The sequence below is a fragment of the Bombus flavifrons genome, chromosome 9, assembly GCF_040668555.2.
Source record: "Bombus flavifrons isolate JBK064 chromosome 9, iyBomFlav1_principal, whole genome shotgun sequence".
NCBI lineage: Eukaryota > Metazoa > Arthropoda > Insecta > Hymenoptera > Apidae > Bombus > Bombus flavifrons.
The window spans coordinates 1,740,322-1,762,101 of record NC_138450.1 but is presented as its reverse complement, the minus strand read 5'-3'; the positions used below and the strand labels follow the sequence as shown (position 1 = coordinate 1,762,101).

Below are 21,780 nucleotides of genomic sequence, written 5' to 3'. Positions count from 1 at the left end.
TTCAACTTATTTAGAGTAACCGTACGGTATTTTATGTAGTATAAAAGAATGTTTTTTAAATAAATGTAGATTCACATAATAGAGTACAGTTCAGTTGCAGACACGGTCCTGTTTCAGATTGCAGACAAAAGGCGCGCTGACAACGAAGACCATCAAATCGATTGGCGCAGTTTACTTCAGAAACATTTTCTGATCGCTAACAGCCTTACCCTTTCCATTACAATTTTCAGACCTGTGTATACAATCATATATATACATACATATGTAAAAAATATACGGCTACCAGCCACAAGCTCACATAGTCATGTTTTATATATCTGATACTACCAGACTTCGGGGCTACATAATTGAATTCCAAGTTGTATAAGAGAAATAAGCTTCGTAGTTTTCTAATAACATTTTCAAAAAATAAATAATTCATCAAAAATATAAAATATAAATAAGTATAAACAATAAAATATCTAAAATATCGTATTGTGCCTGTGCGTGTATATGTGTGTATATAGATATGAAAAAGATATTTTAAATTTACCTTGTAATCGATTATAATTTAATAAAGCCAGTATATTGTATTAATTAAATATATTAAAACTTACGCTTATACAATCCATAACATATTCATATCAAACATCTAAACACTATAATACATTTTCATTTTTACATTAACTTTTATGATGATGCTAAAACACGTAGTCATAGGCAAGTTTATTCTTTTCATTCAGCAAACGTAAGATAAACTTTCGAAATAACATCAATTAATAGGTTACGTTACGGATGAGGTTATGTAATTCTCCCAGGTGGTGGTACAGGTTTTATTGGAACACAGATAATAAGTTCATTATCTCGTAAAGGAGTTCCTTATACATGTATTTCTCGCATGCCTGGGCCAAATCGAATTTCATGGGTAAGACGAACTAAATAATATAAGCATGTAATAATAATAAATAAAATAAAATTTTTAGCATGATTTGGAATGTTATGGTTTACCTGAAAATACAACTGCTGTAATCAACGTTGCTGGTCAGAATATACTTGATCCAAAACAGCGATGGTCAGAAGGATTTAAACAAAATGTTATAAATAGTCGAGTAGAGACAACAAAATCTTTAGCTAAAGCTATAATACATACTAAAGCTAATGCTTTTGTAACAATTTCTGGAGTTTCTTGCTATAAACCAAGTGATACAGAATACACTGAAGAAAGCAAGTGTGAAAAATATGACTTCCTATCAGGTATATCGTCATTTTGATGTTAATACAGTACAAATAATATAATTATATCATTTCAAACCTGTACCAGAACTCTGTCATGAATGGGAAGAAGCTGCACAACTTCCGAAAGATAGCAATATCAGACAGATCACAATTAGGTCAGGAGTTGTATTAGGAAAAAATGGCGGTATGATTAAAGAAATATATTTACCATTTTTTTTTGGTTTGGGTGGCCCTATTAGTAGTGGAAATCAATATATGCCATGGATACACATAACGGACTTAGTAAATTTATTTTTGTTCTCAATTGAGAATGAGAGCGTATATGGTATACTAAATGGTGTTGCCCCCCAGGTAATTAACTGAAATTTAAGTTAATTTCAATAATAATAAATAAGCATAATTAACAGAATTATTATTTACAGATTGTAACAAATAAAGAATTTACTAAGGCATTTGCATCTGTAATGCAAAGACCTGCTTTTATTCCTGTACCACGCATTGTTTTGAATAGCTTGTTCAATAAAGAACGGGCAAAAGTGAGTATAAATCATATGTTGTGTTATGTTCTGTTGTAGTTAATAATTATATCAATCCTTTCTCAGATTATGTTGGAGGGACAAAAAGTTATTCCTAAACGTGTCAAAGAATTAGGATTTCAATACCAATATCCTGATATTAATTGCGCTTGCGCTGAAGTACTTGGCAAAAATAAATAATCATAAATCGAGATTAGAGAGCTAATTGAAGTAATATGTAAATATCAATATTTTAAAATTAATACTGATTCTTGATTGTATTAACTTGTATAATACAATATTAATTTATATATTTACATTCATATATTACTATGTATGTATATAGAAACAAGAAATAATTAATTTATTTTCTAATATTTTGCAATTCTTTCTTTGCAAAACTTCCTATGTATACATTGATGAATTTATTTGTCTCTTTTATTAAAAAGAAAATAAATAGATTGTGATAAAAATCCCGATGTATTTAATAACATGAACTTCCAAAATAATGTGACTCTATATAAGTGTGCACTGCATTTTTCCAACTGCGTTTCCTATTAACCCTTTCGTTGCGAACAGCGCTTATAGGCAATTGGCCAGAGTAGCTTTCTTCTCTCAGAGCATCGTACCATCCGCGCAACGGATCTCTCACTGTCACGCCGGCTACTCAGAGGAATAATTCGTTTTTGAGTTCTCCGCAGCGAAAGTATTAATATAATTTTATTTTTGTTTTTGTCTACATATTAAGGAGCGTTTTCTGAATACATTCAAATTAAATATGTTCTCATATGAAAGTAAATATAATCAAATTTTACAATAACTGATAATCATGTTATAAATTTTAGCTTTTTACGAACGTAAATTTTCTGATCATTGAAACCGTAATTTAAAATTTTAAGAAACATTCTCATAATAAATATGCATATATCGATAAATAACCTCTACTTTCTGAACTATTATAGCAATTCTTTCATAAACTAATTGTGTTTTTCTGTAATTTATTATTGCATTAAAAATTAAATTAAATTAAATATTGCATTAAAATTATACGGATGTTACATATATACGTACATGTGTGTAAGTAAGTACATATGGTTGCATATTGCAGAGTCAAATAAGATTAAAGAAAATAGAAAATGGCGTGATACCGCGAGGACAGCTGTTATTTATCGGAGAAAGAAAACAGAAGTAATTTGGTTTAATTCAAGTGATTTTGTGAAATTTTACATATATACGAATTTCTTTATAAAGAAATTTGAAAGCGAATAATATCTAGTGAAGCATAAATGTTGAAAATATAGTAACCACTCAAATTAAATGATAAAAATTTATAGAATGATGGCAGTGATAATGTTGGTGGAAGTGATTGTGTGAACATTGAAGGAAACTAGTTACAGGAATTTATATATATTAGGAATATTGGTTTGATTCGTTTTATTATGTGTAATTGACGATCATTAATAATAATGACCTGCAATTAAATTTTTCTAAGAGAATTCCTCCATAGAGAAGAAAATTTAGAGAAAAGAAATAAAGCGAAAAATAAGAAGAAAGAAATAAGTTAAAGTTGTGGTCAAAAGTTCATGTAATTCTTATTTCTCGAATGTCTAAAAATAAGAGTAAAATATTTAAAGAAGCGAGACAATTCCATAAGTTGTAATTTTACTTCGATGTATCCACATATATGTTGAATATTTCGTATATAAAATTTTTAAAGACTCGGAGGACTTACTTCCATGCATTTTCTCAACGATTATTTAATTACATTTTCGACGTATTGGATATTTCTCTACAATTAAAAGATGACCAAATATCATCCAATATCACAACAAGTATCCAGTGATAATCATCGTTTTTACCACTGTTCTTACGAGGTTAGGATTAATCGACACAATCATATTTGCTTTATTTTTATCCATATTTTTTTTACGCTAGATATTCAGATACGTATATGTGTAATTTAATTTCACATTGATCTAAGCAGAATTCAATCTAATTCACATATTTCATACGATTTTATCTTCGTTAATTTAATAAGCAATTAATAATAAATTAATATTAATAATTTTAGCATAAATATTATAATAATGAAATATATGAAGAAAAAATATTATGTTATTTTAACTTTGCTTAATTTACTGTAATTTGTGAAAATTTTTATACATTTGTACTGACATTTTGTTGAATAGGAATCACCATGAATGCCAGAACTCAGTTATTTGAATTAAGTATGGAGGGCAGACAAGTGGATGAGGCAGTTGCAAGTATATTTCATAGTGTCCTTTTCCATCGAAGTCTTGGCAAATTTAAATATAAGCAAGAAGGCAGTTACTCAGTAGGTACTGTTGGATATCAGGATGTTGACTGCGACTTCATTGATTTTACTTACGTCTGTTGTTCGTCGGTACACCTGGATCAAACTTTGAAACGTGAAATATCAGGTTTTTCTGAAGCTTTGCGTTCTACTGATAGTCCAGGTTCTGGCCAAATATCCCTGGAATTCTTTCAGAAGAAGAAAAATCGCTGGCCTTTTCAACCAGAATGTATACCATGGGAAGTATGGACAGTACGCTTAGAGCTTATTAAATTAGCAACAGAACATGAACGACAGATATGTAGAGAAAAAGTTGGAGATTTATTAACAGATAAGATTCTTTACATAACAGAAGTAATGAATCGACATGACTATTTACCTAAAATGCCAAATCAAGCTGAACTGGATTTGATCTTTGACACATCGTACCCTGATATACAACCTTATCTATTTAAATTATCATTTACCACCTCTGGCCCATCGAGTACAACAATGGGTAATACAATGAAAAAATTGATCAAAGAGACATTATCCATTTAGTTGTTTATTAGTTTCCATGAGAATTTTTTTAGTATAATGTATATATAATCCAAATTCATTCTTGGATAAATTAACATGAACTTTCCTTCATTAACAAAGGAATTCTGTTTGTCATATGAAATGGTGTGCATTCATATATACTCAAATCATACCTTACTCATACTCTTTTAGTTTCTTTTACTTGTAGTTTATAAACATTTGTCACATTACATGTTTTTATATGTATTGACTTGCGTAGAGGATTGAAACCTAGAAGGATAAATAGAGTTAATTGTATGCAATATTTGAAATAAAGTGGGATAAAGAGATCAATCCCATACATCAAAATGCCATTTCTGACCGATGTCTACGCAAATTCTGTGCTGACAATATTTGTCAGAAAGAAAACGGGAAAAGAAATATATATATATATTACAATTGTATAAACTTAAAATATTTGTAAAATTTCTATAGTACAAAGGAACCAATTGTGTATAGCAGTTACTTTTTTGCGTATACATATATTATTCCATGAATATCGTCCATTGCATAAGTCTCCTAGGTAATCAGTTATAGATTAAATATGAAATATTTACTTTTCATTATTTTAAAATCGAATTTGTTGAGATGTGGATATTGTTAATAGTGTTAATAGGCGAATAATGACATCTCATTAATGAGAAAACATTTTTTGTTTTATTTTTCTCTGAAAATACATGACGATTGTAAGGAAATAAAACAGTGTATGTGTTTATTTAGCAAAATTTAAAGGTAATAAATTTGTTCTAATATATAAAGCTGTTATTTCTCTCTCTCTCTCTTTCTCTCTCTCTTTCTCTCACTCTTTTTTTCTATGTTTGAAAAATCTCGTGCACATATTTGATGTTTAATATATAACTGAAACCTAGACTTACTATTGTGAATAAACATATAGTACAAGTGCTTGTCTCTACATTTTAATGTAAATGTGAAAATATGTAGTATGTATATGTGATTGAAAAATAGACTTTAAGTAAATTTTTATAGTTTGCTCTTGTTAAAACATCCTTGTTAAAAGAATAATTGATAACGATCGTATTGATTAAGTAAAAGATGTAAAGAGCGAAATAGTAGTAATAATATAATTCGTTGTATATATTACAGATAAGTCGAAAGATTCTAAAAAGTTTTAGTAAATATACTTACTTGAATGTCAATGAATCTTTTGTCCTAAAATTAATATTGTTGTTTGAGTGGAAAATTATTTGTGAAATAAAAAACGTATCAAGCTGACATAGATCACTCCTATAAGTAAAAGCTATGTAATGGTCTTAATTAAATTTTTTAAAGTTCATTCTTTTGTATGAATCTTTTATATAAAAAAAGCAAGAGATGAAAAGTTTTTTCGTGTGTGTTATTGCAACGTGAAATAATTTAAAAAATGAAATACTTTCGTGAAATATTAGATTTATCGTAAATATACCTACATTTTTCGATAATGTATAATAGTAACACGGTACTACTTTCGCTATATTAAATTAAGCTTCTGCAAGAGTGTGCAAGTATTTAAGGAAGAGTATTAAAAAGGAAAGGAATAGGAGAGTAAAGAATATCTAGGCCTAGAAGAAATATATTGAATTTATTATAACAGCAAAATTCCGAATAAAGTGATTCTTTGATATTTTTTAATATTGCTAATTTTGTATATGTTAGAAAATGTGATTTTCAAATTACATTTTGGCTATAGTACTCTCAGCTATTACTGAACTGAAAGCCGACACGTTGTTACAGATACCAGATACGAACATTGCAAGTTATAGGTAAAAAGACGGTAGGAAGAGAATACAGATGGTAACGCGGACGCCTGCGCGAGAAAACGGCGGCTTGTCTAGTTAGGTTTTGCCAACAATTTTCCATTTTCAGTTATCGGTGGAAAAGGCTAGCCGTCACTTCGAAAGCGTTTCATCGTTGAAAATTATAACACGTTGTTAAATGTGTGGTGCTTGCTTTATATTATCTAGAAACAAACCGTAATATAAGAAATACTGAAACGTCTTTCATCTTTATAATAAAAAGAGAAGAAAAAAGCAAAATTATAAGTACTTGTCAAAGAAAGGTATAATCGACATTTATAACAATTGTGTGTAAAGTGATTTCGAAAGATTACTATCTACATGCTTTTTATTTGACTTTTTATTCGGTGACGGTGAATACCTGCCATTGCCAACGTAAAATATTTTTAATTTACATATTTTGGTTACTTTATGTAATAAGTACGTGGTACTGTTATAATTGTGAAGCATCAATTACGATTGATTTTCTAAATAATTCTCCACGATCGGCCTGAAAAATTAATTTTTAATTTAATTTCAGTTATTTTATAATTAGTCTTTTGTTCCCTCGTGTCTAACTATTTGCCTTGTTTCCATTTTATATACGTATATTTTTGCGTAATAACGAAAAAGACATGTACATGTACATAAAGATTAACGGTCGAAATTATCAACAGGTGGTTGGAGAAAGTAATAAATTTTAACTTTGATTTCAACTAATATACATTTCTTAATAGCAAAGTATTTTTTAAACAATTCTCCCGATACTGCTTCTAATTAAAATACTTTGAACAGATTGCGATAATTAAGAGCAGGTGATTTAACACGTATAACACGAAGTATTACTCAAAGTTTGACTCATTGTCAGAGAAAGATTGTGTGCGTGATAGCAAACTAAATGTATGTATGTATATGTAAATAAGTAACTATGTAAACAATAAGAATGGCAATGAGTTGAAAAACTTTTCGATTCCTTTTTTTCTAATCGAATAATTAGAACATATTTTTTATTTCGACTGAACGTTTTGAGTGTAAAAAATTTTATATAAGTGGCATCGGTCGAAGGACGATTCGTGATCACGCAATATCGTTCTATTTTTGGGGAATGTTTTAAACTCGGTAACCTCGAGAAACAGCAGATTTTACCACCTTTGAGATCGGTTATACGATTTGACTAAAGTGAATGGAATAAAACGAAGAACTTTTTCAAATGAAGAACAATCCAGATGTATATTATATATATTAGTTTCAGTAATACGTGTTATTGTGTCGACGATATTTTCATTCGGTCAGTAACGCATATGAATATGTACGAGCAATCAAAGTAAAACAAATTCGATCATCTTTGACAAATCGATTAATTATTTCTCATTGGCTGTTAATAATTGGCTTAGCTCGTAATTATTCAAATATAATTATTTAATTATAATCAAGACGATATTACTGTAAATTGTAAACGATGGAATAGTCGGCATATGTTTTCAGTTGCGGCTTCATCTTATTCTGTCTTATTCTAATCGTACTGAAAAAGCTGTCAAGGAAAAAGATTCGAAACGAAGAGAAACAGAAGAAGAAAAGAAGAAAATTTTGGAAAAAAAAGAAGACAGAAATCAGGTTGGAATAAAAAAAAAAAAAAGACAAAGAACAAGATAGGGAAAGTGGAACAATAACTGCTCGGTCCCCGGAGACAGATCGATTGAGAAATGAATGATTCGCCGATTTTATCAAACGGGACCGCCGTAGAAGGATGGTCGACTACTAACCGTCCGACTATAGAGAACGATGTAACCTCGAATAGCTTAGTGCAATTAATCTTTTACATATTTTATGCAAATATTTTTGCATTTGGTGTGTTTGGTAATGTGCTCGTATGTTTCGTCGTGGCACGAAATCGACAAATGCAGACAGTTACGAATCTGTTTATCACGAATCTAGCATTGAGCGATGTGCTACTTTGTGCTCTGGCGGTTCCGTTTACTCCTTTATATACATTTCTCGGGGGATGGATATTTGGCAGAACCCTGTGCCACTTGGTACCGTACGCTCAAGGTGTCAGCGTATACATCAGCACATTCACTTTGACGAGTATCGCGATCGATAGATTCATGGTGATCATATATCCTTTCCATCCTCGTATGAAGATCGAAGTTTGTTTAGCCGTGATAGTCGGTATTTGGATAATCGCATTGTTGTTCACTCTACCTTACGGGCTTTACATGCATCTCGAGGAGCCGTACACTTATTGCGAGGAACACTGGCCGAACGAACGATTTCGAAAAATCTTTAGTTCCATTACTTCGATACTACAATTTGTCTTACCTTTCTTCATCATCGCTTTTTGTTATATTTGCGTTTCGATCAAGTTGAACGATCGAGCTAGAACGAAACCTGGCACAAAGACTAGTCAAAGAGAAGAGGTTGACAGAGAGAGAAAGAAGCGAACGAATCGGATGTTAATCGCTATGGTTGCCGTATTCGGCATATCTTGGCTACCGCTCAATATCATCAACGTTATCGACGATTTTTATTCACCTGCCAATGATTGGGCTTATTACAGAATCTGCTTTTTCATGACGCATTGCCTCGCTATGAGTAGCACCTGCTACAATCCTTTCCTTTACGCTTGGCTCAACGATAACTTTCGCAAAGAATTTAAGCAAGTACGAACTTACTTTTTATACTTTTATTTCTTGTTATATGTGTGTCTACTTACTCGTAGAAAGTTTCCTTCGTTTCTCAATTTTCTTGCTCTCGGTTCTTACCATCTTTTCTCCTCTTCCAATTCTTGTTTTTTAATCAACTCAATACATAGTTGATTAAAGTACTTGTAAGTAGGTAATTGTAATGTACGGATCTCGTATCATATTTCATCTCCGAGTAAATTTTCTTTTCGTTATGCGTGCTTATACGTGTCTCTGTGTCGTGCGTATATCCACACTACCCACCTGTAAATGGACTCGTATAAACGACACTAAATTATTCGTTGAAAGATCTCTTTCCTCCTCAAATTCCACTTACCGTGGTTATAGGAGAAAAGCTTTTAAAGAAAAGTTCTCTCATTTACATTGCAATGCGATTTATAACTTTGATCGAACGAACGTTCCTTACTTTCTAACATAAGCCGACAACGTTCTCTCGAGCCCATTATCGTGCTAAACCATTTCAAGTTGTTGTTAAATATGTTTCATTATTAAACACAAATGAAAGATGCACGAACTCAAGCTGCAATTCATACGTACATTATCAAAATTCGATGAACAAGTAAAGAAATAAACGCACACGCTGTGTCTAATATAATTAACGTTGTGGATTCTTATCGATTTCAAACTAAATGTAACATAGAAGAATCTATAATAAGATAATTATGTACGAAGCAGCCGTGTGTTCCTTATCTTAGCCTATGGCTTCAAACTTTCAATACTATTATGCTATCGATATATTTTTAATACCGTCAAAATTTCACGATAAAACCCATCTGAATTCTTTTGAAGGTGCTTCCATGTTTTCCGAAAGCAATCAACGGTTACACTCCAAGAACCACCGAAGAATTTCAAAATAATAAAGAATGTAGCGGAAATAACACTATCCAGGAATCTTTATTACTGAATGAAACACATATAAGAACTTCAAATCCCGAAGCTCGCGAACTGATCGTCCACGAAACAACCACCAACAATATGTCGAGAGACTTGGAAGAAATGGAAACCTTTTGATTCGATCAAATTCGAACGCGAGTCAAACATCGTAAGTAAGTATGTATTCACATCGTTTCTCTGTGAGGAAGAGAATAATATAATATTTACTGTATTTATCGTATAGATGTCTTTCTTCACTAAAAACAAATATTTATAAATTGATCACATTATCCATTAATTGCATTAGACCTCTATCTCTATGTATACATATGTACAGGCAGATAGGCAAAGGGAAACCGAGATCCGGTATAATACAACGTTCTATTCATCTAATTCGTACGTCTAATTTATTTAAGAGGTAAATGGATACGTGCAATAAAGTCGGGAACAAAGATTGATCTTCGTTTATCGTCTTTATTTATAGATAACAGGATCGTTGAAATCCTTGCTGTTTTCTCAAGATCTACATAGGTAGAAGTTAAATCGTCACATACACGATTGGCTAATGACGTAGTCGCTCTGAACATGTATATTTATTGCTTTTCCATCGTCTTCGGTCTTTCCTTTCTGTGATAAATTGACCGTGCTTGGAATAAATTGATCGAAATGAAGAAAAATTATTGCTATCGAGCATTCGTTGAATAATGTGGAAAAGTCTAAAGCAGAAGTTGAGCATCTTTCACATTCTTGAAAATGAGAGAAACGAGAGAGAATCGACTTTTAAGCAGGCACGTTTCCTCGTTTCCTTAGGAACATATTTACCTATTGTTCTAATTCTATTTATTTCAAGATCGAATTGAAGGACACTTTCTCTAATAAAAGCTATTTTTTCTTCTCTAACAGCTTCAGCTACAGAACACTTACAAAATTGACTTCACTGAATGATAGTTCATATTTTTATTCTTTTCATATGCTCTTTAGCGTTTTCTTCTTTCAAAATTGTAAAAAATATTACCTTATCGATAACTCGCAATATAACTTTTATACCTTGATTGGTTGGGAAAGATTATAAAATGTTATTACAAGCAATTTATTGGACTATAAACGAATAGAAGTAGAAATAGAAGCAAAAATAACAGTAGAAATTCTACGAATACGAAATGCTGTACGAATGCTAACATAATTGATCGTGATATTATGGGAGGAACAAATCGAAGATATTGTTGTAGTTAAAACATATACGCTTGTCCATTGAATTCATATACACCACAGTATATAAGTACATACATTTTCAATAGATTGCCGTGTTATTTCCTACCGTATTGGTTCGGGATTCAGGACAGAGGACAGCCATTCTTCTATCGTTATCGTGCACTGTTCTACCAGCGCTCCAATGTTTCGTGTCATATCCTATCCTGAAATTTATATATGTATATATTTTGTTTCATCGATAACAATTTTTTCCTCAACTTTTTTCCTTTGCATTGTCATAACTATATACAGTCGCTGTATTCTTCTTCTCTCCTCTTGACGTTTTTCCTCTTTTTTATTAGTATTTTATTATTTATAGACATATTTGGTGTATCCTTCTATGATGTTTATTGTCAGCAATGTAAAGAGAAAAAACAATATAAAGTACCAACGTTGCAATAACAGAAGGAGGAAGGAAGCAGGAGAAAGGAATGAAGATTGTTCTCTTATATGTATATATGAAATGTTTCTCTATTTCACAGACGTCTCTGTGTTACAGAAACAGCTGCATTTTCTCTGGAGGCTGAAATCTACTTGTATCATTCTTCAATCAAGTACTACGTTTTGCATTACTTGTTGTATAAAAGAAACAAGCAACAATGGTGGCGGTATATTTACAGAAAAAAGAGACACGCGATTCTGCACAATCATATTACGATAGAATTAAGAATTGATTCGTCAATCTAAGTTTGTTATAAACCATGGTGCGTCAAATACAAAGAAAATTACGAAGGGAAAAATAAAAAAAAAGGAACTTGCTCAACTTCATTGTCAGTTTCTTTATTATGTTTATCCAAACTATTTTTCTGTATCTTAACACTTTGCGATTGGTATATCTTTCTCTTCGCATTATTAACTAGTCAACACTCAAGCAAATTTGAGGTAATAAATATTTAACATGCCATTCTATTTTAAAAACAAATTTTAAATACCGCTATCCGATTGGAAAGGGTTCAATGTTAATTTCTCAATATTTTTGTACAAACCAATACGCATTTTATGAAAAAATTCATCGTTAAATTTCACATCGATCGTTAACAAAACATGATTACAAATGAGACACAAATGCGTAATTAAGTGATATAGTAGTCATAGTATAATACTATGTCATTGTAGTACGTATAGTACATGTGTACGTATATTATTACATCTATTTGATTCAGATTAAGTATCCTTGGACTCTTGTCATTAAACGTGGTTTGAAATTTTATTCGAAAACTTGCTCGATCGAATATCCTAGAGATAAGAGAGTACGTTGCAGGGGTATGTTTACTGATAAAAGCTGATAACGACATCGTTTCGATCGACTATTCTCGAGAACGTGTTCTCCCCTTTCGTCCATCTCCGATTTCAATTCCGCAATAACACCTCATTATCCTACACAATGATTGCGGTAATCCGAGCACGCCTTGTTAAAAACGATGCTTGTCAAGATACATCGCGTATATCTACACTTCTATATCTTTATCTATCTATATGTATATGCAAGTAATTTTCAATTGTATTGTCATATAAATATGTTAAAAATTCTATTTTTATTTCTCATAAATTATCGTTTACTTTACATTCTCAGATCTTTAATAAAAAGGAAATGATTTATTCATACATAAAAATGTTCATCGTGATTATACAGACGTAGACTGTGGCTTCTTATGCACTTATAGGAAACTTGAAATTGCGAATTGTGTTCGAAATGCATATATTATGAAAAAATAAATTAAATATCCAAACTATAGCGCATCCTATAATACTTGGTAGGTAAACGATGATTTTCTATCAAAATTCTACTTTTTTAATTATATACTTAAAAATATGAATTTTCATCAAAATCCGCAGTCTAATCGTAATTATTTATTATATTTTTATTGTTATCGTAATTATTTATTTATTATATATATTTCAATGAAATTTATATCGTAATATTTCAAAGAAAAAAATCGCATTACAAAATAAATTATACAACAATTGTGTATAGAGTATTTTGTAGTTATAATAGAATATGCCAGCTTCAGAATGATCATCTTTTTCTAATAGCTATAAAAATATTTTTACAGAAATGCTTTTGTAGTATTGTATTTTCCTGCTAATATACTATACATATAAGTAAGATTTGTAATCAGGTTCGCTAGATTATATCTATTAGAATTCATGTAATGTCTTTAAGAAATGAGTCAGATAAAGACAATGTCAATCTATTTCATCAATACCATATTCCTTCAATTGTTTAATCTCATTAGTATTGATAATATCCTTTATGAAAAAGCACAAAAATTGCTTAAAAATTTAATTATGTATTAGAATTTAATTATGTATTGCATTTTTTGTATTGATTACAGAAAAGTCACATTAGGATCGAAAACAATACTCAGGATATCATAAGCAGCCAGCAGTAACCAGCAACAACGATCTTTTTACAAATGATTATATAATACAATAAAAAATGAGATTATTTATTGTAAAATAATTATACAGAATGTATTTAGGAACAGTTTCAATAAATCAGAATAATTTAATAACATTTTATAATTTCATAAAATATTGGGCGAAATCTCGAAAATCTCGGTTCCAAAAAATTCCTGAAATATGATGTCAAGTTCTAAAAATTATCGAAATTGTGGTGCTACACTATCATGTTCCCCTGATACAAAATCGCAAAATCGGCCGAAAATTTTTTTAAGAAGCCGAAAATTTCGGTTTCGAGAACTTCTTGGAATGTGACGTCATATTCTAAGAATCGCCGAAATTATGCCGATCTCTTATGCTGTCACGTTCTCCTGATGCAAAATCGCTATTTTAGCTGATACATTTCTCGTTTCAATGACAATTTTTTACTCTCAGAAAGAATTTGAAAATTCACTGAATTGTGGATATTAAAAGAATTTTAAATGGTCAAACGTTTTATTCATTTGCAAAATAAGCTGATTTTATTCAATTTAATTTGCAAGTTTACAATAATTGTACAATTTTACAATTTCATAATTTCTGTATAATAATTTGTGTAATTGTGTAACTGTACAATAATTTGATCGTGTTGTTCGACCGATGGAACTAAACAACTCTTCTCACACAACTCGTCACTTATTTTCGAATCGCTACTGAGCGCGCCTGCTTTCGGTTAATTCCGTACGGTTTCGCCAATATTTGGCAGCAAATGATTCTGATTGGTTGGACTGTCTGCCCATGTCTCATTATAAAGAATTTGAAAAGATTCATTTAAACGGTTCCTTTTTCTACATATATTAACTTTAATTAAAATGTATTGTTACAGATAGCTTTTAAGTACTCGTTACTCCATGACAGATTGTTAGTGTGACTAGGGCTAATGGGCATAATTAACACTTATCTATGGTTAAAAGTAAAAACAAGATGGTGTAGTCATCGATAAAGAAAAGAATAGGTATAACATGAAATACTTTTTCGTGTCCAACAATTTAGGCATTATATAACTATGAATTCGTAAATTATTATTTTAGTGCAAAGAAAGAATCCTAAGTACCTATAGTCTATTGCATTTATACAGATTAAATTAACGGTTGATCAAAACAGTAATTTTGGACGGTAGCTACTATGTTCTTAAGTTCCTAACATTCTGACATAAATAGACGACCACTACGTGTTATAATTATGTATTATATGGCAAATAACATAAAGTAATCGGCTGCAACCGCGATTATATCTTTATATAATTAGAAAACTTATTAAGCTGTTAATGAAAATATGATTGATTCCTAAATTCTGGATTGGCTTTTTTTTGATAATATGTAGTAAAGTATCGTGCAAGTATTCATATACTTCGTTTGTGATTATAGGACATCTCGTTCTATACTTTATTTGTAATTTTATAGAAGACTTTAGTCTTAATTCAAACCACTCTTATACTGAATTGGTGATGTCGCATGTGACACAAAAATGGCAAGGGAGTCCCAAAACGTAGGACACAAAAATCAAAGAAAAAATTTCCTCTCCGGACATATCACGATGTCACTCTATTCTGTGCATGAAACGCTTAATGAAGGACACCACAGCAAGAAGCAAATAATTTTGCGGACCAATTCATGAATAGCTCTTATTGTTAATAATAAATTATTCTCTTTCATGCATATGCACGTTAAAATATATGTATAAAATGTTTTTTATAGGAAATGATAATAGTTGACTGTAAAAACATTTAGATATTTTTATTAACATTTTTACATTCTTTTTTTAATAGTTATATTATGATCTGTGCCTCGCATTTATTTTGTACAAAGCTGTAACATGTAGGGGAGACAGTAATAAATCTTGTTACACGTTAATCGCAACAAACGTCCTTAGTTCTTTCGGAATATTTTCATTTGGCAAATTGTAATTTTTCCCTTCATTCTTTGCATTCATGTTTACATATATTATGTATGTCGTGTGCATGCATAATATATACTGTATATATATACATATACACATTCATGTTATTATATTTATTATACGCAGAAATATTTAGTTGCAAATATTTTGTTGGTGTCAATCAAAATTAATATTAGCAAAACATTGCATTTTATCATTGCATTTTTTCATTGCATTTTATCATAGAAAGATATAATATCCCATACAATAAAAAGAGATGCGGGAATATTCGGAAATAATATCCATTGTATTGTTCAGTTCACACTTGAGCGTCATAAGAGATAACAAATTTCTGCCAATTTTCCACAATTTACATTAAATTCATTCATTGATGTATCAACTTCCAAAGATTCTCATCATTTTATTATATCTTCTCAATTCACTTTGTTACCACGTGGTATTACATTTCTCGTAAGTGATACAAAAAAACATATTGTTTGTTTTCAGACATCATTTCACATTTTGCATCCTTTCACCTTCATTATCTTTTCTCACTGTAAAATTTTTAAGCTGTAATTGCATGCTACTTCAATGAACGTTAATGCCAAAGAGGATAATAAATTTCGATAATCAACGATCAACTACACATTTAAAATCACTAATGACCAATGACATATGAATTGATTTGTTATACTGTATCTTCCATATTAGTGGTGCATATATTTGTTATGTGCTAGTGCATAAATGATATAACGTGATAATGTTATAAATATACTGTAATAAGGAAATTGATAATTGAACATAACATTAAATTACATGCGCTATGCATACTTATTTCTCCAGATACATATGTAATTGTTTTGTTTATACGTTTTCAGATACAATCCCCTTGGCATTAATGTCCTATATTCCTGAACTTTACTGAACTTTGACGTCATATCTCTTCAATGTGTTAGAGTTAAATAGGTCTTTATTGAAATGTCAAGATATAGATGAATTTCATCTAAGCCATAGCTTCAATCGAAGAGCATCTACGCCGTTTAAATAATACCGAAATAATCGCTTATCACGCACAAAACCAAGATTTTCGTACAAACGTAGTGCTGGACGATTAGTAATTTCTGTTTCTAAAACTACTTCGCCAGCATTATCTTCCACCATAGCTTGAATCGCTCTTCTTACTAGGTTTGAACCAATCTTTTGCTTTCGATATTTCACATCAACAGCTAACATTGCAATGTACCCACGTTTTATTACTTTTCTGTGGATGTCCAGCTTGCAGACAATGGCACCAACACATTCCTCACCATGTATTGCCTTGACGAACAAAAAGCAAGAATTTTTTGTAAATTCTACATACCTGCAAGACAAAGAAATTCGACCAAAGCTGGCTAACAGCTCTTTCTACTTGTCGATACTTTTTAATACCATGTTGACAACTTCTTAAATAGAATTATACAAAGATACACAATATTATGAAATATATGTTCCTACCAGCAATGTTTCAATGCATTTAATTATTTCATAAATATACATACCAAGAAACATAATTTTGGCCAGTTATAAATGAAATATCTGTATGTATAAATAGAATATGGTTCGCTCAAGTCTTTTTGTATTAATTTCATAATATCAGGCATTTGGAGTTCACTTGTATAACTAACATATTGAATGTTATTATCCCTACTTTCCAATGACAATGTTTCTGCTAATGTACCTGAATATGCATAATTAGTAATCAATATAAAGGAATTCATAAAGGACAATTGATTGTTAAAAATTGAATGTTAATTTCTTGTACCGTGTTGGTTTAAATGACTAGTTTCCATAGATTCAGATTGTGGAAGATTAACTATGCTGGTAATTCTTTCAGAAGAATTACAAATACCATTAACTAGAGGTATTCCATTTCTATGTGATTCTTCATATATTTCAGTTGTTTTCAGACTAAGTCGAGATGTAATGTCCAAAGTAGCAATATCTGTTAAAGAATTTTCATTCTTTTCTTCAATGCTACTTTGTTCACCCTCTGATTCATTTCCATCCATTACACTCTTCGTTTTAAGCTTTTCCATCTTTAATTTTTTGTTAATATTTTTATTTTCTATATATCTGAATTTCTTTTCTCAAAGCATACAATTTCAGTACAGGGTTTTAAAGATGACAATTTCTACTTTTTTATACAATATATCCCTATGACATCAGTATTTGCAAATGACACACTAGCTTTTCAAACGAATTTTCATAATTACGCCGAGTTAAACGATTTCTTTATTTTTAATGTTATTTCCATATACAGAACGCCAATTTAGCTCTTCAATCGACGGACACCATATTGAATTTTCTGCAATGACCACTAACGACACAAACATAAACAATGCGCGAATAACAACCATATCATATGTACCATTGTGCCATCATTTTCATCACCTTTAATCATAAATAAAAAATGTAATCAATACTATTTAAATATTAAATTCTGCACAATTCCATTTTCACTTATGAAATATTCATAGCAATAATTTTTACAAAATTCATGTTAATATAAATAAAATTTGATTGATTCTAAATAAGTACGGAATAGATGACAAAAATAGTGTCATTTAAAAATTAAAAATAAAATGACGAAATTAATATCGATATATTTTCTTTTCTTGTTATTTATTTATTATTTATACATTTCATACATATCTCGTTTCGATGTTCCAAGAGGGCGCTCATGTTCTTGAACAACGCCGGAAGTGGATAAAAGTCTACTACCATCTACTAACATCAGAAACGTTTAAGGTTCTTTTTGATATACCACGATGGGTAAGTTGTTTGGCTGGATATGGGTTTTGTTTTTATCGCTTTGAATCAGTATCTTTGACATTAAAATTATTATTGAATAACCATTAATCATTTATAAAAACATCAATTTCTTTTATTCGGATGTATATTACTTTCATAAATATAACTTAAATGGTTAAAAATGTTTGATATATCGCCAGCTACATTTCAGCAATTTCATTATTTTAATCAACTTTTCTTTATAATCTACTTTATTTTTGCTTAATTATATATTTATCATAGTTTTCATTTACTGACTTTAAGTATATTATGTTTAAGATAAGTATACATATATGTCTATTGTTTTTCATTCTTGTGTTGTTTATTAAGTTGGAACTGTATTATATTATATTATCAGTAGTATCTCTATATATATAAAATGTTCCTTATGTGTTTTACTATGTATATAAATATTTATTTGGTATTGCAGGTATCTCTCGTGATCATTGGCATAAGAGACGAGCAACTGGTGGTAAGAGGAAACCACTCCGCAAGAAGAGAAAATTCGAATTAGGGCGTCCAGCTGCAAACACAAAACTTGGAACTCAACGTATTCATACGGTATTATTAAACAATCCTTTATCATGAAATTCTACATTTTACTTATCGTTGTCAGAAGCAAAAGATAGCTGTTTTATGAATTTCATAATTTATCAGAAACAAAGCATAATAAATCTACTGATATATATCATCTATTATGTAATATATTCACTTTTAAAAAGTATAAAGGTGTTTCTGTATAAAGATTTATGATTTCCTTTTCTTTTGACAGTTAGTGTAGCAATATAGAAACATAAAGTGATGACTATCTTTACCTACTCTGAATATTGTGCTGACTTATATCCCACAGCGTACTGAATGAAATTAGTATATTATATATTATTTATTTGTTACTAAACAATCATAATCATCTATATTCATATGTAAATTAGGTACGTACAAGAGGTGGTAACAAGAAATATAGAGCCCTTCGTTTAGATACAGGAAATTTTTCATGGGGTTCTGAATGTACTACAAGAAAAACACGTATTATTGATGTAGTTTATAATGCATCAAACAATGAATTGGTCAGAACTAAAACTCTTGTAAAGAATGCAATTGTTACCATAGATGCAACACCTTTCAGACAATGGTATGAAGCTCATTACGTTTTACCATTGGGTCGTAAACGAGGTGCTAAACTGGTAATTGAATAGACACTTTTTTTTATTTATGTCATTAACAATTAAATGATCTAATAAATTAATAAATGTTCAAAATAGACTGAAGCTGAAGAAGAAGTTTTAAATAAAAAACGCTCAAAAAAAGCAGAATCTAAATACAAAGCGAGACAACGATTTGCTAAAGTCGAGCCTGCTTTAGAAGAACAGTTTGCTACAGGACGCGTCCTTGGTAAGCAAAATATTTTAACAAACAAATTATTCCGTACAATATATTGTATAAATTAATTTTTCAGCACACATATGCGAATATCGCAAATGTAGGTTGAACTTCGTTTCGAGACACAAAAGTAGTTCATATTGTGAAATACTTTTTATAATATACAAAAAAAAATGACAAATTCGTTGTGTCCCAAAACGAAATTTAACTCAATTTTATTATCTCTAATATTGCTAGTTTAAATTTGTTTACATTATTGCGTTGTGATGTAATTATTAAGACTTACTCTCTATTTATATCCATACAAAATGTTTCACGCAGTTCGATGGCTATAGTTATATGATTCAAATATTTCAAAGGCATTTTTATTTTTCTAAATTGAGCCATACTTTGCTTTGCATCTCAATTGACATGTTTTGTTATTTCCTATAAAAAAATGTTGGATTGTGTCTGAAATTAGTTCAATAAATATTTTATCTTTAGTTATGTAGAACTTTGAAAGATAAAAAAAAATGAGAAAAGACATAATGCAATACTCTTGTGCTTGTTTTTCATACTTTCATATTATAAGTCTCTAGTTAAAATATCTTTTGAATAATTTTGGACAGTTTTCGACCAAAATGCCTTAATATTGTCATCCGTATAAATTTATTAATATCCTTAAGCAATAACCGTCGATTTTTGGTAACAAATTCCAAGTTCGTAAACTTTACGTAAAGGTTTACCTTGTGTTGGACACCAACGTTGTATCACCGGACACTAACATTTAGCCTGCACAACACGTTGGTGTCACTGGATGTAAAAGTATTAATACTTTTTGTAGAAAGTAATAAAACGCGCATCAATTAGTTGATGCAATCGATTTGATTGATACAATTTAAAAGTAGTGATGACTTTAAAATCTCCAAAACGTTTAGATTTTCGGAATAAAAATACGTACCTCATGCATTGTGTATAAAACCACTTAATTTTGCTTTATGAAAGACTTCTACCAGATTCATATAAGTTGGCCTCACTGCATGAAACATCACAAATAACTTTGTATAATGAAATGTTACATTCTTTGCGTTTAGTAACACGCGCATCATATGTTACTTGAATACTACAACAAAGGAAACACTTTCTTATGAATTTTGAGTCATCAAATTTAAATTTTGATTTCAGCTTGTATATCAAGTAGACCTGGACAATGCGGTCGAGCAGATGGTTATATACTTGAAGGAAAAGAACTTGAATTTTATATGAGAAAAATTAAAAGCAAGAAAGCTAAATAAAATGTGTAACTACAAAAAGAAAATAAAATAATCTTTATGTAAAAAATAATACAATAGTAAATAACCAGTATATTCCTCGTACATATTTACATTTTTATCAAACTATTTAATTATAATATTGTACCGACTATGGTATTTAATATATTATATATGGTTTGCAAATGTAGTACATATGCCGAGCTAGAAAAAACTGTTAATCGATTGTAGTTAATAGAATAATTATACATTGCTTTTAAAGTCTAAAGTATTCGAAATAAAACTTTTCGCAAGCTATTAACTGTACGAAAATTAAAAATATTTTTCTACACCACTTCAAAATTGACACTGTACATGTCAAATGATAATTAAGTTCCTTACATGTGCCTCCATGCACAAGATCGCTACTTCTTATATATATATACTTTATGTCTCGATTAACTTCTCGAATACGATGTGATCACGATATATACAGATCTGGAAACTCCCGTGGTGAGGGTAAAGATCTCAATAATTAGACGATGTTGGTCAATTTATCTGCAATATGGCGCTTCAATCGAAAAGTTAGGATTCGTCATGTAACGCCATCGTATAGAAATAACTCGGACCTGATCGTCTTTGCCTCTCTCTTTCTCCTTAATGTGGTTACATATTCGATTCATGGCGAACGAAGTAGCAGAGGATATAAAAAAAATGCGGCACCATAATAATAATAATAGCAGAGAAGGAATTTTCTCACTGATAAATCAATTTTTGTCTTATATGTATGATTATTATGATTGTATTATTATTATTTTATAT

At 30.2% G+C, this 21,780-nt stretch overlaps 5 protein-coding genes across 13 annotated transcripts; 4 read left to right on the top strand and 1 right to left on the bottom strand.

The window, feature by feature from the left end:
* The first annotated feature begins 268 nt into the window (after positions 1-268).
* LOC138182999 (epimerase family protein SDR39U1) lies at positions 269-1,968 on the top strand. 4 transcript variants are annotated; one of them, XM_069119503.1, is made up of 6 exons: positions 269-699; positions 798-904; positions 963-1,233; positions 1,301-1,566; positions 1,638-1,751; positions 1,818-1,968. In XM_069119503.1, exons 1-6 carry the CDS (start codon positions 672-674, stop codon positions 1,929-1,931), a joined length of 900 nt encoding a protein of 299 aa, XP_068975604.1. In that variant the 5' UTR covers positions 269-671; the 3' UTR covers positions 1,932-1,968. The 4 variants fall into 4 exon arrangements, with proteins under 4 accessions (XP_068975604.1, XP_068975606.1, XP_068975605.1 ...); XM_069119505.1 differs by having other exon boundaries at positions 271-443; positions 763-904; XM_069119504.1 differs by having other exon boundaries at positions 271-482; positions 763-904.
* A 184-nt stretch (positions 1,969-2,152) lies between these two features.
* Positions 2,153-5,896, top strand: Atg101 (autophagy-related protein 101). Of its 4 annotated transcripts, XM_069119508.1 has the most exons (3): positions 2,167-2,524; positions 2,839-3,604; positions 3,920-5,896. In XM_069119508.1, exon 3 carries the CDS (start codon positions 3,928-3,930, stop codon positions 4,582-4,584), a length of 657 nt encoding a protein of 218 aa, XP_068975609.1. In that variant the 5' UTR covers positions 2,167-2,524; positions 2,839-3,604; positions 3,920-3,927; the 3' UTR covers positions 4,585-5,896. The 4 variants fall into 4 exon arrangements, with proteins under 4 accessions (XP_068975608.1, XP_068975609.1, XP_068975610.1 ...); XM_069119507.1 differs by lacking the exon at positions 2,839-3,604 and having other exon boundaries at positions 2,153-2,524; XM_069119509.1 differs by lacking the exon at positions 2,167-2,524 and having other exon boundaries at positions 2,809-3,152.
* Positions 5,897-6,159: 263 nt separating this feature from the next.
* Positions 6,160-13,718, top strand: LOC138182998 (prolactin-releasing peptide receptor). 2 transcript variants are annotated; one of them, XM_069119501.1, is made up of 4 exons: positions 6,160-6,658; positions 7,843-9,034; positions 9,866-10,122; positions 13,537-13,718. In XM_069119501.1, exons 2-3 carry the CDS (start codon positions 8,078-8,080, stop codon positions 10,085-10,087), a joined length of 1,179 nt encoding a protein of 392 aa, XP_068975602.1. In that variant the 5' UTR covers positions 6,160-6,658; positions 7,843-8,077; the 3' UTR covers positions 10,088-10,122; positions 13,537-13,718. The 2 variants fall into 2 exon arrangements, with proteins under 2 accessions (XP_068975602.1, XP_068975601.1); XM_069119500.1 differs by lacking the exon at positions 13,537-13,718 and adding an exon at positions 11,700-13,009.
* A 1,645-nt stretch (positions 13,719-15,363) lies between these two features.
* LOC138183144 (N-alpha-acetyltransferase 30) lies at positions 15,364-17,882 on the bottom strand. 2 transcript variants are annotated; one of them, XM_069119737.1, is made up of 4 exons: positions 17,322-17,882; positions 17,059-17,237; positions 16,614-16,837; positions 15,364-16,074 (listed from the first exon to the last, which is right to left on the bottom strand). In XM_069119737.1, exons 1-4 carry the CDS (start codon positions 17,593-17,595, stop codon positions 16,062-16,064), a joined length of 690 nt encoding a protein of 229 aa, XP_068975838.1. In that variant the 5' UTR covers positions 17,596-17,882; the 3' UTR covers positions 15,364-16,061. The 2 variants fall into 2 exon arrangements, with proteins under 2 accessions (XP_068975838.1, XP_068975837.1); XM_069119736.1 differs by having other exon boundaries at positions 15,364-16,837; positions 17,322-17,881.
* Positions 17,883-18,251: 369 nt separating this feature from the next.
* Positions 18,252-21,057, top strand: RpS8 (ribosomal protein S8). The gene is made up of 5 exons (XM_069119750.1): positions 18,252-18,331; positions 18,780-18,910; positions 19,282-19,533; positions 19,612-19,741; positions 20,894-21,057. The coding sequence occupies exons 1-5, from the start codon at positions 18,328-18,330 to the stop codon at positions 21,001-21,003; spliced, it is 627 nt and encodes a 208-aa protein (XP_068975851.1). The 5' UTR covers positions 18,252-18,327; the 3' UTR covers positions 21,004-21,057.
* The last annotated feature ends 723 nt before the right edge of the window (positions 21,058-21,780 follow it).

What these genes read in the sequence shown, in the direction of transcription:
- LOC138182999 (XM_069119503.1), top strand. Translation starts at nt 672, where the DNA reads ATGATGATGCTAAAACACGTAGTCATAG. An exon ending in AAAATATGACTTCCTATCAG is followed by an intron (nt 1,234 to 1,300) that starts GTATATCGTCAT and finishes AACCTGTACCAG; the next exon opens with AACTCTGTCATGAATGGGAA. An exon ending in TCAATAAAGAACGGGCAAAA is followed by an intron (nt 1,752 to 1,817) that starts GTGAGTATAAAT and finishes ATCCTTTCTCAG; the next exon opens with ATTATGTTGGAGGGACAAAA.
- LOC138182998 (XM_069119501.1), top strand. Translation starts at nt 8,078, where the DNA reads ATGAATGATTCGCCGATTTTATCAAACGGGACCGCCGTAGAAGGATGG. An exon ending in TTCGCAAAGAATTTAAGCAA is followed by an intron (nt 9,035 to 9,865) that starts GTACGAACTTAC and finishes ATTCTTTTGAAG; the next exon opens with GTGCTTCCATGTTTTCCGAA.
- LOC138183144 (XM_069119736.1), bottom strand. Translation starts at nt 17,595, where the DNA reads ATGGAAAAGCTTAAAACGAAGAGTGTAATGGATGGAAATGAATCAGAG. An exon ending in TAGTCATTTAAACCAACACG is followed by an intron (nt 17,238 to 17,321) that starts GTACAAGAAATT and finishes ATGCATATTCAG; the next exon opens with GTACATTAGCAGAAACATTG. An exon ending in GGCCAAAATTATGTTTCTTG is followed by an intron (nt 16,838 to 17,058) that starts GTATGTATATTT and finishes TTGTTCGTCAAG; the next exon opens with GCAATACATGGTGAGGAATG.
- RpS8 (XM_069119750.1), top strand. An exon ending in GAACTCAACGTATTCATACG is followed by an intron (nt 18,911 to 19,281) that starts GTATTATTAAAC and finishes TATGTAAATTAG; the next exon opens with GTACGTACAAGAGGTGGTAA. An exon ending in TGCTACAGGACGCGTCCTTG is followed by an intron (nt 19,742 to 20,893) that starts GTAAGCAAAATA and finishes TTTTGATTTCAG; the next exon opens with CTTGTATATCAAGTAGACCT.